Genomic DNA, 17,570 nt, shown 5'->3' with positions numbered 1-17,570 from the left:
TGCCATCGTCCATCAGTACTGTCTGCAGGTTATACGAGGGGGGAGTGCAGACATGTGTGCCAGCTGCTTGCCAATCCAGCTTCAGAATCTAAAGTTTACCATTGGTTATGCAAAGTCATTGGTGGTCAATAACTGTTTCGTATACTAAATTTAAAAGTTCATACCTGGGAGGGGTGTGTGGTCTGTCCAGCCCACATGGCCCAAAGCAAAGAGTTTGCAGAAGATGGTTTTCCTCTCTGATTACAGCCTCAATTTCAGCCTATTGTGCCAAAATGTTTGGTTTTCTCTTAATCAGTGACTGTGAATATTCTGTGAAGTTTAATGAGTGATTATGAATATTCCATGCATTTTGGGAAGTCTGTATTTTAGTAAACAACGGTTACCGTTAAGTCTAGTATCCAATACTTAAAGTATTATTTCTCCTTATAGACCTTAAATTTACATTTTCGGTCCTTAAATCTCGTTAAACAATGATTTTTCACTTAGCCTCACCCTCTTTGACTCATAGCACTGACTTTCTGTGTCCCAGATTGAGGGGTAAGGGGGTCGGGTTAGGAGGTATGTCAGAATCTTTTGGAGGAATAGTTTGAAATTGGAAATTAAATATTATAATATAAATTTAAATTTTTGAAATTGAAAACAAATTATTGTTTTCATAATTAATGTTACATATAATTTTTCCAAGTCTTTTTGACTGGTGGTAAGTTAGGCCATCTTTTTTTTAAATATAAATTTCTTTCTTTTATTTATTTCTTTTTGGCTGCGTTGGGTCTTCGTTGCTGTGCATGGGCTTCTCCCTAGCTGCAGTGAGCGGGGGCTACTCTTCATTGCGGTGGCTTCTCTTGTTGCAGAGCACGGGCTCTAGGCGCGTGGGCTTCAGTAGTTGTGGCATGCGGGCTCAGTAGCTGTGGCTCGCGGGCTCTAGAATGCAGGCTCAGTAGTTGTGGTGCACGGGCTTAGCTGCTCCGTGGCATGTGGGGTCTTCCCGGACCAGGGCTCGAACCCATGTCCCTGCATTAGCAGGTGGATTCTTAACCACTGCACCACCAAGGAAGCCCAAGGCCATCTTTTTAATAAAAATATTCAACGTGAAGACAAAACACATCTCCCTAGGTAAGAAAATAGAAGAAAACCGGGACAGGAATATTCGCTGATCTGTTATGTTTACTTGGTGACCTCCCTTCAAATCTCTCAAAATGCCTTCTCTATATTTGTGTTCTCTTGAAACAGGGAATTGTCTGTGCGGTAAATCCTAAATCCAGCCCCTTGATCCAGCTTCTTGGCCTACCTTAAATACTGGTCTGCGCTTCCTGTGAAAGCAGGGAAAGCTAATGAAAGACTCTTCCAACAGTGCAGAGTCTGAGACTTTCTTGATGTTGATAGTCATTTAATCACCAAGTATTGAGGACTTGGTGTAAGTGGAGCTAAAACGAATTACCCCGGACGATTAAGTATGAGAACACACTGTGTCCCCACGATCTTCATTCCTGAGCCATGCCTTAGGGTAACACACACAGACCAATTAGGGGCATATACAGTGAAGATCTTTACAACATTGCTTATAGTAGCAGGGAGTTGGAGCAAACCCAGGTATTCATCTCTAGAGAAACAGAAAAGTAAAACGTGTGTGCGATGAAATACTTAATAGCAGCCTTGCTTTGGAGAATGGGAGATCCAGTGAAAGGATGGCCAGGGAGCCGCAAGAGCTAGCTGGTCAGGAAGCATGCGTTAATTGTGGTCCCAGTCTGCACGGTTTTGTGCTTTCCTAGAGAAGCACTGGGCTGCCTAGTGAAGAGTGAGGATGTTTGGAGTCACCTAGTGTGATATTTTGATTTATAAAAAGAAATCTACATTTGGTCTTCCTCCCCATTGCTGGCACAGAGCTCCTAAAACCCTTGGAATTTCCTAAGTGCTGAAAGCCATAAAGGTGTCTTTTATTATGTTAATGAGCTGACTTTTGGACCCCCACCTAAGGATGAAGCCGGTTGCCAGGGGAACCAACCATGTGATTAGGGCCGTTATTTCAGTCTCACCCCCCACCACCACCTCCAGGGAGGGGAGAGGGACTGGTGGTTGAATCTGTCTCCAGTGGCTGATGATTTAAATTATTTAATCAGTCATGCATACGTAATGTAATGAAGCCTCCATAAAAACCCAAAAGGACAGGCTTCAGAGAGCTTCCAGGTTGGTGAAGCAAGCGGCACATGTTGGCCTGTGGGGCACTGGGAGAGGGCATGGCAGCTCCCCGCCCTTTCCCTATACCTTGGCCGAGGCATCTCTTCCATCTGGCTCTTCCTGAGTGATGTCCTTTTAAGTAAAATGTTTCTCTGTGTTCTGTGAGCTTCTGCAGCCAATTTGGAACCTCCAACCTGTCTAACCCTAGCCGGTCGTCTGCAACAGAGGGCGGTCTTGTGGGACTGAGCCCTTAACCCGTGGAACCTGGTGCTGCTTCTGGGTAGATAGTGTCAGAATTGAGTTGAATGGTAGAACACCCAGCTGGTGTCCGAGAATTGATGGTGTGGGGAGCACACCATCCCGTGTTGGAATTGGGTGACCAGAACCCTTACCTGGGGTGGGGAGGGTTCATCTAAGTCTGTGGACAGGAGATGAAGCTGTTGGGGAGTAGGTAAGAGGGTGCTGATGAACTGACTCGGGAGTAGGAGAGGAACCTTGTCCTTATTAGGCAACAGGCTGGACCAGAGTGGAGAGTAGAGAAGTATATCATCCTAGGAGCTTAGTTACAAATAGCCTGAATCTCCCAAGTCAGGAGGGTAGGAATGAAATCTAACATAAATACACACAGATTTCTTAAGCCCAATAGCTGGGCTCAGAAGCTGGGTCAACAAAGTGGACTTGAAGCATTTGCTGAGTCAAGAGAACGAGGGAAAGATCATTCTGAAAGCAGGGTTGCCAAAATCAGTAGTCTAGAAACAAAAAGATTCTGGCCAGGCAGAGATCATTGTGGATGGATTCCAGCAAGAATAGGTCAGGACTAGAACAGCAGTGGTTCCCAGGTTGGTGAGCCACAGCTCAGTACTGTTTTAGTTCAGTCCATCACTGGAGTCTTCTGTGTGCTAGAGGGTGGGGAGGTGGTATGAAGGGGGAAGGAATCATGGGAGGTTCTTTTTTTTACAGTGGGGGGCAGGCTAATATAATAAAAGAGGTTCTTCTGTTTCTAAATTTTTGTGTAATGGAGCTAAGCTACCTGGTCATCTGAAGACTATGTCAGCCCCTGAACCTGGGGCTACACTACAGTTTATCAAGCTCTTGAATATATAGATTCAAACTGAGGTCTGGTTGACAGACAAGTCAACTCTTCCCGGTTATTTCAGAATAATGCATGTCCTCCAAGAATCACCCTGATGAACTTTCTTTTTTGGGTCTCTTCAAAGTACCCAGAGAGTGAAATCTCTAGCCCATCCATTTTCTGCTTCTATCCAGGTAGCAGAAAGAATTACTGGGTTTGCTGGAGGCTGCTGAAGTCTTCTCTCTGTCTCTCTCCCCATCCATCCATCCATCCACCCACCCATCCACCCATCTTTCTGTATAACCAGTACCTTCTATGTACCTGGTGCTGTTTTTAGCGCTTTTTAAATATTAACTCATTGAGTCCTCCTAACCACTCTCCTCCCCCACAATGAGGTAAGTAGTATTGTTATCTCCATTTTATGGACGGGAAGCTATAGCACAGAGAGATTAAGCGTCTTTTCCAAGGCACCCAGCCAGTAAGCAGTGGAGCAGGGACCCCAAACCCAGGCAGCGGAGCCCCAGTGTTCATGCTCTTAACTACATCAGTGGCCTTCCTGGGTGACTCTGAAATCCGTCTGGGAAGCTATTCAAATGCTTGCATTGCTGTTGTTCCCAAAGGCTCCAGAGGGTCCTTCCACGCTATGCTGGCCTGTGGGCAGGGCAGCTGGTGGGAGGGGCCCCTCTGTGGATTGCAGTTGTTCAGTCTTTACTTCCAGTGGTTATTCATCGTCTTCTTTCCCATCTGCCCCTGTGTGAACAGATGTAAGAGCTTCCACCTTGGCTTAACAGGCCAGGAGTTGAAGACTTATTGTTCTCAGGTGATGGGATTGGAGGTGCAAGTGTAGTGGACCAGGTGATGGGGTCCAGCCGCTGTGTTCTTCCATACTCTCTTACTTGCTCTCAACAGCTGGTCTCCCCATCCTCAGCCTTAGCTGAAACCTCCCCATGCTTGGTAGTTGCAAACATTTGCCCTTCTCACTCCTGCATCAGAACCTCCTTGGGGAAGGACACAGCCACGCAGACTTGTGGCCACAAATAAGAGACTGATTTTCCAAGACGGGAAAGGTCATCTTTTAAAAGCATTTGTGTCTCTCAATGCCAAAGTATATCTGTGTATAGTCAGGGCAAATGGCTCCAAATTTCCATTTGACCAATTTAAGCATTTTTATCCATTTTTATACTAGCTAACTAGTAACCTAAAGATGTGTGTGTAGGTGCAGGCGTGCGTGCGTGCACAGGCGCGCTTACCACTATCTTTAAAAATAAGCATGGCTTTATTTCTATTTTTAAATGGTTTCCACTGAATGCAAAGCACATTCATTTTGGGGTTGAACCAAAGGCTTTTTCAGCTTGAAGAGCCCCAGCAGTCACCAGTGCATTAACTTCAAATGCAAATTAACAGGTCTGCACCGTGGAGACCGTAAAGGTCATCTGACCCAAAATGAAACTGATTTCCTATCTTCATACATGCTAATAAATCAGCAGGGAAACCTGCCCAGAGCAGACTGGATCCTTTAGTTCCTTCATTTGGCACTTAGACACTTGCAAAATAGCTCCCATAGCATCTTCATCAAAGAGCACTAAAGATAAAAACAATAAGAACCTTTCTGGCGTAGCTGTCTGCCTTTCTAGATTCCTCCCAGTTATTGAAACAGAGGCAGATAAACTTAATCAAGAAGTATTTAATAATTACTCTGTGTTCCAGCATGTCCTGACTATGACACAGATCCTCAAACAGTTTATAATTGTGGTGGCAACAAGCCTATTTCACATGAAACAGAATAATCTAACCAGGATTATAACCAAATCCTCAGTGATGTGAATCAGACTGTTTGGTGTGAGTTCCAGAGGGGAGAGACCAGTCAGAGAAGATTGAGATGGTTTAGGAAGGGTTTTTAGGTAAGTGATCCTGCTGCTAGGTCTTGGGGATGGAAAAGGTTTGAAGGGGAGAGAGAATGTTTTCCTCTGTGCCAAGGTGGGGAAAGGACAGGAATGCAGGGTGCTTTGTGGACAATAGGAGACTAGCCCCATTAGAGCAAAGTATATATGAGCATAAGTAATAGGTATTGATTAACCAAAATGGTGATAATTTTTTTCCAGATGAAAAACTAGGCATATGTTCTAATGTACAGACCGTGTGGGGAAATATTTGAAATAGGGACTGTCAAAGAAAATCCGGGGTGTGTGTTTCTGTCACCATAGAGGACCAGAGCTGATCTAGTATGGCTGCTGAGGTCAAGAATACTTACAAGAGCTCTGTGTACGGCTCTTCAGGGTTGGTCATCATTATGAGAGTAGAATTTTGGAAAGATTTTGAGTCAGGATGATCTGCCCCAAGGCTGCAGATCTTTTCGGAAGATGTGGCTTGAACCCTGTATATACTTTTTTAAAGGAGATTGATCAATATTTATCTACCAGGTTGTAGATAAATGTGTTTTTTAATTTATTTATTTATTTATTTTGGGCTGCATTGGGTGTTCGTTGCTGTGGGCGGGCTTTTCTCTGGTTGTAGTGAGCAGGGGCTACTCTTCGTTGTGGTTCGTGGGCTTCTCGTTGCGGTGGCTTCTCTTGTTGCGGAGCACGGTCTCTAGGTGCACGGGCTCAGTAGTTGTGGCACACGGGCTCAGTAGCTGTGGCTCGCGGGCTCTAGAGCACAGGCTCAGTAGTTGTGGTGGACGAGCTTAGTTGCTCTGTGGCATGTGGGATCTTCCCGGACCAGGGCTCGAACCCGTGTCCCCTGCATTGGCAGGCGGATTCTTAACCACTGTGCCACCAGGGAAGGGTTGTTGAAGCAGGGACGGTGTCACCTCTACTCACTCTTGTATGCACAAGACCTGACACAGTGCCCGGCACGGAGCAGGCAGTCAGTATTCGTTGGAAAATCTGAGAGTCAGAAGAGACAGGATGGGGGATGCACTGCAGGTCCTACAGGCATAAGATAAATAAAAATGGGGTGCTCTTATTCACCAAGGAAACCCCGTGTTTTAGCTCAAATCATTGAATCATTTTGACTTTAGGATGTGGCCAAATAGTAGAGAATGAATAGGGTGAAACCGAGTGTATTTGAGAGGGTATTTGAATTGCTTCTAATGATGCAGCCCAACAGGACAATTGGAGATTGAAAGCTGCAGGTCACAGAGGCAAAGCCGTCCCTATTTTCCTGTGCTTTTGCAGGAAGTGCATTTTATAGAAAAGTCAGAGAGGAACTGAGGGGAAACGGAGAGCTCTGAGCTGGTGAATTCACAGCAATCTGACAGGGCACTCTCAGCTGCCTCTGAAGCTGGCCCTTCATCCTCAGGGCTGCTCCACGGGACCCCGCGGTCACTGGCACAGCCCATCCCCAGGCTCTGGGGGCCATGTGGATGATCACAGCACCGCAGGCTGGAGTCCGGGATGGTAAGAGGCTCTCATTCTTTGATTTAGGCATGACTTGATTTATTCGCATCTAAATCAGTCTGTTTTCACTTCTTGGTAATGTAAACAAGGTATATAGAGTTTTCTAACGTGTTTGTGCTTTCAGAGCTACCTACAAGGGCTTCTCCCAAAGGCTAAACTTAGCAGTGAACTTGACCAATCCAAAGACTGGGTGGTGTGATCGTGTACCAGGGTCTGGAGAGCTAGTCTAAAACTGCATGCTGGCATTATGTGACTTTTCATATCTTCTGCCCCAGAGGCAAAAAGTTTTCAACCAGATGGATGTGAACTAAACCAGAGTCGGCCGTGAGAATGAAAATTTGCCTCTGTCACACTTTAAGTTGTGCTGCCGTATGAGGATTCTAGCAGCCATGTGAAGTTCGAGATACAATCTCTGCCCCACACTGGGGTCCAGTATCCATTAAAAATTTCGGACATTCTGAAAACTCAGGGGGTATTTTTAGACTCGGCTTTTTTCCTACAAATGAGGAAGTCTGGCAGATGGCTCTTCCGGCTGAATTATTATTATTTTTTGCAGCTTTCTACTAATACAGTATGGAGAAAACTCTGGCAAGGTTTCTTTCTCTAAGGACAATGGGGGGAAAAGCCATTCTGCAAACACCGGGCAGCAGCTGCAGGGCTCAGATCTCTAAGGACGCTGTGCCACTGGCTGTGTATTTCACGCTGCTCTCCTGTGACTGTGTCTAATCAACGTGGGGAGGCAGGGAAGGAAGTCTGAGCAAGAGCAAGTCATTTATCACAGTGCAGAGCAAAGACATCTGTGCAGGCTGGGCTCTAACTGCAGCTGATAAGAGTGTTATTTGCCACCCAGAGAGGAAAGACTAGAGTATGTGGTTTTGGCCCCATGAAGCCACTTCCTTAAATCACGTGACATCAGAGTTCATCTTATAGATGGTTTGCACTGGTTTTATGAAAGGCAAATCAAACTATCATTAATGAGGGAAAAGTGCCTTTAAAAAAGAATAAATATAGTCTTGTTCCGCGTTGCTGAGTACATTCGGATTGGCCTTGGCCTTGCATCTGACAGAACAATCCATTAGGGCTCAGAAAAGTCACCTTCGGAATATTAAGCCTTTTGCAGGGATTCTTAAGAAATCTATTGCACACACAGACTGGAGATACAAAAACAATGTGATTGTCAGTCTGCTTTGATGGCCAGCTTCCCCTTTCATTTTCAAATCTGGTGTGTTTTTGTTCATTCAATAATTAAAGTGGCAATTCTCTAAGACAGCAGATCATACAGGTTTCCAAGGTGGAAGATATTTGATGCAGTTCATATGACAGATTTAAGAGAAGGGGTCACCCCTTTCCTCCTTATTTACATCTAAGCATCCCAACTGCCTATTGGGTTTTAGTTACTGGGCGGGAACCTGGGCTTCTTGAGCTTTTTTGGTAGAGAAACAGTAGTAATATCCCCAGAAGCCATGGAAACATGAAAATTCCACTTGTGGCTTGGACTAAGATTGACCGTGCATTTGGAGGCTTCCCACTTACACACACACACACACACACACACACACACACACACACACACACACACACACACACACACACAACACACACACACACACACACACACACACACACACACACACACACACACACACACACACACACATTTATCCTGCAGCCACAGGAATAATCTGATTTTGTCTGCATTCACTTGGTGGACTTCAAAGCTATGACTTCTCATAGTGACTAGATGCAGAAAAATTAACGCCCACAGTCTCAGGCGAGTTGTTAGGACTGAGAAATAACTTTTTCCATCCATGAGGCTATTCTGTGGTGGAAACAATCCTCATAGAGCCTGTCTGTCCCATGGGGACTGATGGAAATCTCACTGGGTCATCTCTGTGTTCCTGCCTTTCAGAGGCTCAGCAACAGGTCAACAGGAATGGCCATCCTGGACTCATTCAGGCCCTAGTGATTTTCTTTCCTTCTTTCTAGAAATGAACATTTCTATGTTCATTTTCAACTTATCAAGTATTTCAAGCATACAATGAAGTTCAAAGAATAATTTAACTCACTTTCATGTGTCCCCCTAAGATTTTTCAAATATTAACATTTTGTTACCTGTTTTGGATTTTTTTAAATAAAATATTGCAGGTACAGTAGAAGATCCCTCTCCATCCAATTTCCATTTCAATTTCCCCTTGCTACCCAGAGTCATCACTATCTTGAAGTTGATGAAGTTATTTCCATTTTACCACATATATGTAATATATAAAAAATACATAGCATCATTATGTGTTTTAAAATTGTATATAAATGGTATTACACTTTACATGAGCCTTTTGCAGTCTACTTTTAATATTCAGCATTTTAAGAATAATTTTCATACTGGTACCTTAAAATCAAGTTTATTTACTTCTGAATGCTGTGTGGTATTCCATTACAAGACCATACCACAGTGTATCCATTCCTTTATTGATGGACATTGGACTGTTTATGATTTGGTTTTGCTGTGAGTAACACTGTGAACAGTCTTGTCCATGCATGAGTTTCTCTAGATCTGCACTGTACAGTGCAGTAGCCACTAGTTAAAATGTGGTGAGCCTAAATTGCAATGTGCTGTAAATATAAAATACATACCAGATTTTGAAGACTTAGAATGAAAAAAATATATAAAATATCTCATTAATAATGTTATATTCATTGCATGTTGAAATGACAATATTTTTATGCATTTTGTGAAATAAAATACATTATTAAAATTAATTTCATCTATAATTTGGCTACTAAAATTTTTTAAATTTTATATATATATACATGGATAGATATGTGACTTGCATTATACTTCTGTTGAATAAGGCTGCTCTATCAATAGATCAGGAGTCAGTAATCCACCACCCACAGGCCAGCCATCTATGTCTGTGAATAAAGTATTACTAGAAAACATACCCATTTGTTTACATATAATGGCTGCTTTCCTGCTACAACAGCAGGGTTGATACTTGCAACAGAGACTATATGATCTGTGAGCCTAAAATATTTACCATCTGGCCTTTAAGGAAAAGTCTGTCTATCCCTATTTAACCTTTTTTGAACCAGGTTTTTAAAATATATTTTAAAGAAATATATTTAATATTGTGATCCAACACACATACACACATGAAACAAAAATTCCACAAAACAAAGTTTCACGAATCCTCACTCTATATTTTCATATTTTTTTCTGGTCTGTTCTTATTAAAATAAACTGCTAGTTGGTAAACTGCCTTGACTCATGAAATTGACCTGGCCATTCATTCACTACTAGTCATTTGAAAATCCTTGTTCCCTTTGCATCTGGCACCTGCGCATTTTTCTTTCTTTTAATGCTTCACTGTTATACTAAATAATTGTATGTGTGCGTGCATATGTGTATCTGTGTATACTCATACATACACACATTTATGCATTTCTTAGTTTCACCTATTTCTATACATTTCGTCTAGTGTTTTTCTGCACCAGCTCAGCAGCTATGGTGCTGGAATTTCTCCCTTGGCAGCTTTCTGAGCCTGAAAACCAAGAGACCCCAGGGGCCACTTTGAAGAGGGCAGCGTAGTTGGATTGCCATAGATCTGGCTTTTTTCCTAGACTGAGGACTTGTCGTTATTCACAACTTCATATCTTGGCTTCATCTGCAAAAGCCATTATTGATGGATTTGATGAGGTAAAAATATTTTATGGGGCTTCCCTGGTGGCACAGTGGTTGAGAGTCCGCCTGCCGATGCAGGGGACGCGGGTTCGTGCCCTGGTCCGGGAAGATCCCACATGCCACGGAGGCTGCGCGTCCGGAGCCTGTGCTCCGCAACGGGAGAGGCCACAACAGTGAGAGGCCCGCGTACCGCAAAAAAAAAAAAAAAAAAAAAAAAAAAAATTTATGAAACTTGCTATGATTATATTTTGCCAGAGAGTAAAATAAAGATAATATACTGCCATAGCACTTCCAAAAGATTTGATATCCCTAGGGTCCCTACAGTGACATTGACATATAAAGAATACTATCAGTTGTAAGATTGCCATCACTATCACACTTAGGTATAACAGCTTTAAAGCGTTTTTTAATCTGGTTCTAAGGGTGGGAGGTGGGGAGACAGACATGTTTCTAGCGAGCATGTTTCATGGGAGTGAACTTTCTCTAAACTTTTCCGTTAATGAACAAGGGATTCCAGTGCCTGTGAGGACCAGTACAGGGCTGCGCAATACTGAACACAAAGAATAATCGATACGTTCTTGGCTGTAAGGTCATAGGCATTAAATGAGGCCGTTCTGATGCCGAATCAATACTGTATTGTGTGTTTCCTACAGCAGATATTGAGATATAGATCTGCCGTAGTGGGAGCAGGCATGTAATCAGGAAATATCAGTTCAGACAAATCTGGGTTACCACCAACAGGGAAAGGGCTGGATTGATTGTGGCCTGTCCCACTGCGTGGGGAAAATGTCAGGTCAGAGTGAATATTCATGTAGTCCTTGGAAAGAGGGACAGAGAAATCAATAAGCTAAACCTTCTACTTAGTAATGGAACTGTTTTCTCCAAGGCGAGTTCTTTTTTCTTGAACTTGGTATTCCTGTGCCTGATGTATCGGTCATGCTGTCTTAGAGATGCAACCAAAGATTTCACAGAAAGCCTAAGGGCAGATTCATTCCATAGTTCTGGAATAAGGGTTATGTTAACATGGTTCCATCTAAACATTGCACTAGATGTCTGGTTAAAATTGACCGTAAGTCCAGGGAATAAGCTAGACCCTTTGAAGCTATGTCAAGAGAGTACCAGGCACAAAAGAAATCTCTTGTTTTTGGTCTGAATTTGCAATTCCCCTGTCCTGTGATCTTGCAAAACCTACCTAATCTCTGTATATCTCTGTACATTGGCTTGTATGATAATTTTTCTTTGTAGAGATGTTACATAGGATATAGTAGATGACATAAATGTTTTGGCAGATGGGGCCAGAATATGAAGGCAGTTCCTCCCAAATCATGATTTTGGTGCCTTTCTAAATTTAATAGATTCACTTCTCCTTAACCATGCTTGAGAAATCTCCTGCCATTCATGTGCGTAAGGTTTCAGAAGAGTCCCTGTTCTCTCTTCACCAAATCATTTTTTTAAAACTTACTGGCACTGATCAGGCTTCAGGAGCATAGTAGGTTCATAATCCACCAGCTGGTTTTTTAATAGAAACCAAATTAATTACTTTTATCATTTGTTTCTACATTTTCCAGGCACCTTTTAAAAATGAACAAGAGCAGCTCTGATTTGGAGAAGGTGAGCCAGGGCTCTGCTGAGAGCCTCAGCCCATCCTTCAGGGGCGTCCACGTCAGCTTCACCACGGGCTCCACGGACAGCCTGGCCTCCGACTCCAGGACCTGCAGCGACGGAGGTAACAGACTTGACCTTGATGGAGAGGCTTAGATTCCCTGAGTCTGGAAGGCCAGCCTGGGTTAACTGCCTAGATTCGGAAGGGCCGAGCTAGACCTACTGTCTTGGTCCCACTTTCCCTGTGAAGTAGACTCTACCAAGGAGCAGTTGACATTTATTCCCTATTGAATTTGTGACAAGGTGCCTCATCCCATAGCTCCCTCTCCAGTTACACACAGCGCATCCGCATGGCAGCAAGGTGGGAGGAGGCTGAAGTCGGAAGCATATCGAAAGACTCCCGATTCCTTGGGTAATGAGACATCTGTGTATAGGTCTGCGTTCCATTTCTGTCCTCAGGATTAGTTTACAGAGGATTGGGTGCATGCCAGCCACAAATTCCCCCGCCTCCACCCTCTGTCTTTCTCATTCTTTCATGGGCACACACACATACACACACATATATATGCACACACTTACTTGGACACATAGCAGGTGTTTACATAAGTGTGTGTTGAATTAAAGCATGCAGGCTTCATTAGACCACCATCCATCCCACTTTCTGGATTAAGCTCTAAGGCATAATATGTGGCTAAGTCCTGACTGGGTATACAGTTGGCCCTTGGTATTCTCGGGCTCTGAATTCACGGATTCAAAGAACTTCCAACCACTGTTGGTTAAATCCGCGGATGCAGACCGTGCGGTTACAGAGGGCCGACAGTACTCCGCCATTTTATATAAGGGACGTGAGCATCCACGGATTTTGGTAGCTGAAGTGATTCCTGGAACCAATTCCCCGCAGATAATGAAGGACGTCTGTATTCCTAAGAAAAAGAACTCTTGCTTTCCTGTGGTTGTGATGGGTAGTATTAAAACCTTCACCCTTTAACGTGCGTGTGTGTGTGTGTGTGTATGTGTGTGTGTGTGTGTGTGTGTCCCCTCCTGCATTTCTCATTGACTTGCCCTAGCATGTTAGGTTTGGACATGTGCTAGCATGACTCTCTTTCTCAGTCCTAAGGAAGTATTTCTTCGCAGTAGGCATTTTTGGAGTAGAGGGTTCCATTGTGAATTTACTGTCACCAACATTTTTCTATCTAAAAGATTAGCGCTGCTAAGACAAAAGCATATGTTGTACGTCAGCCTGTAGTGTGTTCTGATGGGAAACTTCTGACAGCTCTGACTTCAAAACAGGAAATATCTTAGCCTTGATTTGGGTGGGACGTGGCAAAAGAGGATTTTCTTTCTCTGCAGATTTTCCTGGGTTTCTCTCTTTTTCCTTTTCCCATTCCATTGTGCAGAAATTCTACAAGGCACCTTATTCCATCGAAGGCTGGGCTGGGCATGTGAACCATTAGTCCCTGTGCTGCAGCCCTGACCTGCTCTCTTGGGATTGTGAGCAATTCTGAGGGAGGGGTCTTTCATCCTCCACTTGCCAGCTGGTGTTGGTGAGAACTGGACTTAATTGCCCCAGCACTTGGCTTCTCAGAACCAGCAGATCATGATGTTTGCTCTCAGGGCTCTTACGGTCTAGCCAGGAAGGTAAGATTAAAATACATGACGTGGGTGGATGGGTTAAGCTAGGAAATTGGGCTGCTCAGAACAGGAGTGCTTATGAAAGCTTCCAGAGAGAGAGAAATCAATGAGTGCTGATGTAGGGTTCAGGGAATGCTTTTTTTTTTTTTTTTCCTTTGGGCCTCGCCTGAGGCATGCGGGATCTTAGTTCCCTGACCAGGGATTGAACCTGCACCCCCTGCAGTGGAAGCATGGAGTCTTAACCACTCCACTGCCAAGCAAATCCCAGAGAAGGCTTTTTAAGGACATGGGACTTCAGCTCTTGTCTCCAGAGTGGTTAAAATTGAGAAGATAGAGGGAGGAGGAGGGGTCTTTGCAGGTTAAGGAAGCAATTCAAGAGGAGAGAAGGCACAGGTTAGCGGTGCACATGGGGAAAGGGTCAGACCAGCCCGACGCACTTCAGTGGAAGCAAATGAGGGGCAGTGGGACGTGAGGTGGTGGGAGGCTGGGGGCTGGATTGTACAAAGCTCTCAAAACCAGTTTGTGGAGTTTGGAAATAGGGAGCCACATGAGGGTTTATGAGTACAATGGTGACACCTAACTCTCATTTTCAAATTAAAATGAATATATTTTCTTGTACACCTGACACTGAGATAACATTGTAAATCAACTGTACTTCAGTTTTTAAAAAAGAATATATTTTCATGGTTAGTCCTTTATCACGAACGAGTTATTCAGTGGAAATGCACCTCGAAATTTAGATTCCTAGATCAACAAAAAGGTATATGCCTTCTTTTTTTTTTTTGCGGTACACGGGCCTCTCACTGCTGTGGCCTCTCCCGTTGCGGAGCACAGGCTCCGAAAGCACAGGCTCAGCGGCCATGGCTCACGGGCCCAGCCGCTCCGCGGCATGTGGCATCTTCCCGGACCGGGGCACGAACCTGTGTCCCCTGCATCGGCAGGCGGACTCTCAACCACTGCGCCACCAGGGAAGCCCGGTTTATACCTTCTTACCAGACTCTGGCTCCTGAGAGCAAACCAATTTCTATCTGCTGCTCCTACTTATGGCTCTGTACCCAGAACCATGCTTTGAAACTGGCAAGAGACCACAGGCATTCTCTCGCTCTCTTTTTTTCCTTTTCTGTGTCTCTTAAACATTAAGCTGGAGAATATCCAGAACCGCAGGTCATGAAATGTAAGAAACCCTTCATTCTGCCGCTCATCATTAGCCAAGACAGCTGGCTTTAATCTATTACTGAACAATTAGCTTTCCATCCTGTGAATCCTTACTCACTTTTACCTCATAGCTGAAATACTGACCCATCGTGCCTTTTGTTACTACTTGGCATCTAACGCCAAAGCTGAGAGAGGGAATCCAAATAGGAGAGGTAGAGTTAGTTCAAGAATGTAGCGTCCACCTCTTTAATATTATATATTAAGTCAAAAGAGACCATTCAACTATACATTGATTTTTGTCAGTAAGACTTCAGTAATGAAAACAATGCATTTCGTGGACTGTGTGCGTCTGTGGTATGGGTGGGCCTGGGTGAGTTGAGGACAAGTCATTCCAGGGCATAGCATAGTAGTAGTTTGTGTAAACTTCTTGGAAGCTCATCAGGGTTAATGGTGAAAATTAGTTTTCTACCATTCAGGTTTTGTGGTCCCCCAAAATATAGTTTTAAATTTTATAAGTAAAATAAATGTAATCGAAAGCTATAACTTGGTTGCATTTTAAAAACGAGTGTGTCTAAACTTTACGTTGACAAAATATTTTATATCAATGTTAATGTCAGCTCTTTGTGCTTGTATCGCATTCCATACTCCTCCAGGCACATCTGTTATCCCATTTGTCCATGTGGGCAGTTCCATTGAACAGTGGGTCAACTCAGTGAAAGGAAAAATCCATCTAAGCAGTTGTCGGGTTTATGCTTGGTTGGGGAGGGACAAACTGCATGTATTACGACAGATCCATGAACGCTGCCAAGGGGAAGGTCCTCTGTAGTGGATGGATGGGTGGGCGTGGGGGGAATGATCAGCAGAAATGGTCACCAGAAGACTCTTGTGCTTTTAAATGGTTACTTTTAAATATGCAGACCTCATAATTGCATTAAGATCATTTTCCCTTTTGATTTAGGATAACATTACAACTCAGTTCCACAGTTAAACAAACATCATAGATGCCAGGTTCCCCTCTTCCCAAAGGAGATGAGTGCTGTGTTGAACTGAAAATATGGGCAGAAGTGATAGATGAGAGGTCTAAATAACTATACAGTAGTGAATATACTTATAAACTCCCATGAAGCTATGCACCAAGGCAGTGTTTGTGTTCTGGTTTTTTTGTAACTGGCAAACCAGAAACACAGAAAGTTAATTAAATATCTTGAGAGTAGTCAGCTTGTGTTTCTCAACAATAATGCCAAGAAGATTTTTGAAATATAGACATTAATTCAATCATTGGTTTGATAGATATTTGTTGAATACGAACTATGGGCTGGATACAGTTTTAGGTGCTGAAGATAGAGCAGTGACAAAAAAAATGCCTTGTCCCTTCCTTTCGTGGAGCTCACATTCTAGTGGGGAGAGATGGGCGATGAGGAAGATAAGGGACTAAAGTAGCCAGTGTGTCAGATAGCAGTAAGTGCTATGGGGAAAAGTCAGCCAGGAAGGGGCCAGGGAAGGGTGGGAGCACCTGTCAAGGGGAGATAGTAAGTCCACAAAGACGTCCATCAGAATGAGTGACAGCCTGACCCTCACTGAGCCCTTGCTCACCCACTCAGGCTGTTACCTGAGACTCTAAGAAGAAATAGTATTTCTAAAAGAGTCATGTACCACAATGTTCACTGCAGCTCTATTTACAATAGCCAGGACATGGAAGCAACCTAAGTGTCCATCGACAGATGACTGGATAAAGAAGATGTGGCACATATATACAATGGAATATTACTCAGCCATGAAAAGAAACAAAATTGAGTTATTTGTAGTGAGGTGGATGGACCTAGAGTCTGTCATACAGAGGAAAGTAAGAAAGAGAAAAACAAATACCATATGCTAACATATGCTAACACATATATATATGGAATCTAAAAAAGAATCTGAAGAACCTAAGGGCAGGACAGGAATGCAGACATAGTGAATGGACTTGAGGACATGGGGAGGGGGGAGGATAAGCTGGGACGAAGTGAGAGAGTGGCATGGACATATATACACTACCAAATGTAAAATAGATAGCTAATGGGAAGCAGCCGCATAACACAGGGAGATCAGCTCCTTGCTTTGTGACCGCCTAGAGGGGTGGGATAGGGAGGGTGGGAGGGAGAACACAAGAGTGAGGAGATATGGGGATATAGGTATATGTATAGCTGATTCACTTTGTTATAAAGCAGAAACTAACACACCATTGTAAAGCAATTATACTCCAGTAAAGATGTTAAAAAAAAAAAAAAAAGAAGAAGAAATAGTATTTTTAAAAAGGTGGTCCTGGGAGTTCCCTGGTGGCCTAGTGGTTAGGATTCCAGGCTTTCATTGCCGTGGCCCAGGTTCAATCCCTGGTCAGGGGACTGAGATCCCACAAGCCGCACGTCGCAGCCCCCCCAAAAAAAAGAAAAGAAAAGAAAAGAAAAAAGAAAGGTGGTCCTGAAAAAGGCATCTAAAACTCTCTAGCCAAAAATAGTGTGCTTTCTGACAATTAAGCCGGCTTGTAGAGCGCTTGATCCTAAATTGATGAGTTCAGTCTAATATATTACACTGATGTTTTGCTCTAACACAGTATACCCTCCCATCCCCCATGGAGGGAGACTGAGTCACCGGTTCTATTCTGGGAGATGTGCTACTGAAGGATGGAGAAGTTATCCTAAAGGAAAAACTACGCATTTTTAAGATTGTCTGTGGCCTGAGCCCTCACGATATCACTCAAGTGAAGCTTCATTTTAGTTTGAGCTATTCCCTTTAAACTAAATTTTTTTTAAATATATTATTACTTCAATAAAGTCAATACATGTCTATGATAAAAATCCAAACAATGGAGAAAGATATA

At 43.5% G+C, this 17,570-nt stretch overlaps 1 protein-coding gene across 1 annotated transcript in view; it reads left to right on the top strand.

Moving 5' to 3' along the window:
- PRAG1 (PEAK1 related, kinase-activating pseudokinase 1) overlaps window positions 1–17,570 on the top strand; it is a 48,842-nt gene that overhangs the window by 16,475 nt on the left and 14,797 nt on the right. The window contains exon 4 of the mRNA XM_060085963.1: window positions 11,893–12,050. Coding sequence (XP_059941946.1) covers window positions 11,893–12,050 — 158 coding nt within the window. The remainder of the gene's footprint in view (window positions 1–11,892; window positions 12,051–17,570) is intronic.

Source organism: Mesoplodon densirostris, chromosome 20 (genome assembly GCF_025265405.1).
Source record: "Mesoplodon densirostris isolate mMesDen1 chromosome 20, mMesDen1 primary haplotype, whole genome shotgun sequence".
Lineage (NCBI taxonomy): Eukaryota > Metazoa > Chordata > Mammalia > Artiodactyla > Ziphiidae > Mesoplodon > Mesoplodon densirostris.
The sequence above is the reverse complement of the archived record's forward strand: the minus strand, read 5'-3'. Positions and strand labels throughout refer to the sequence as shown.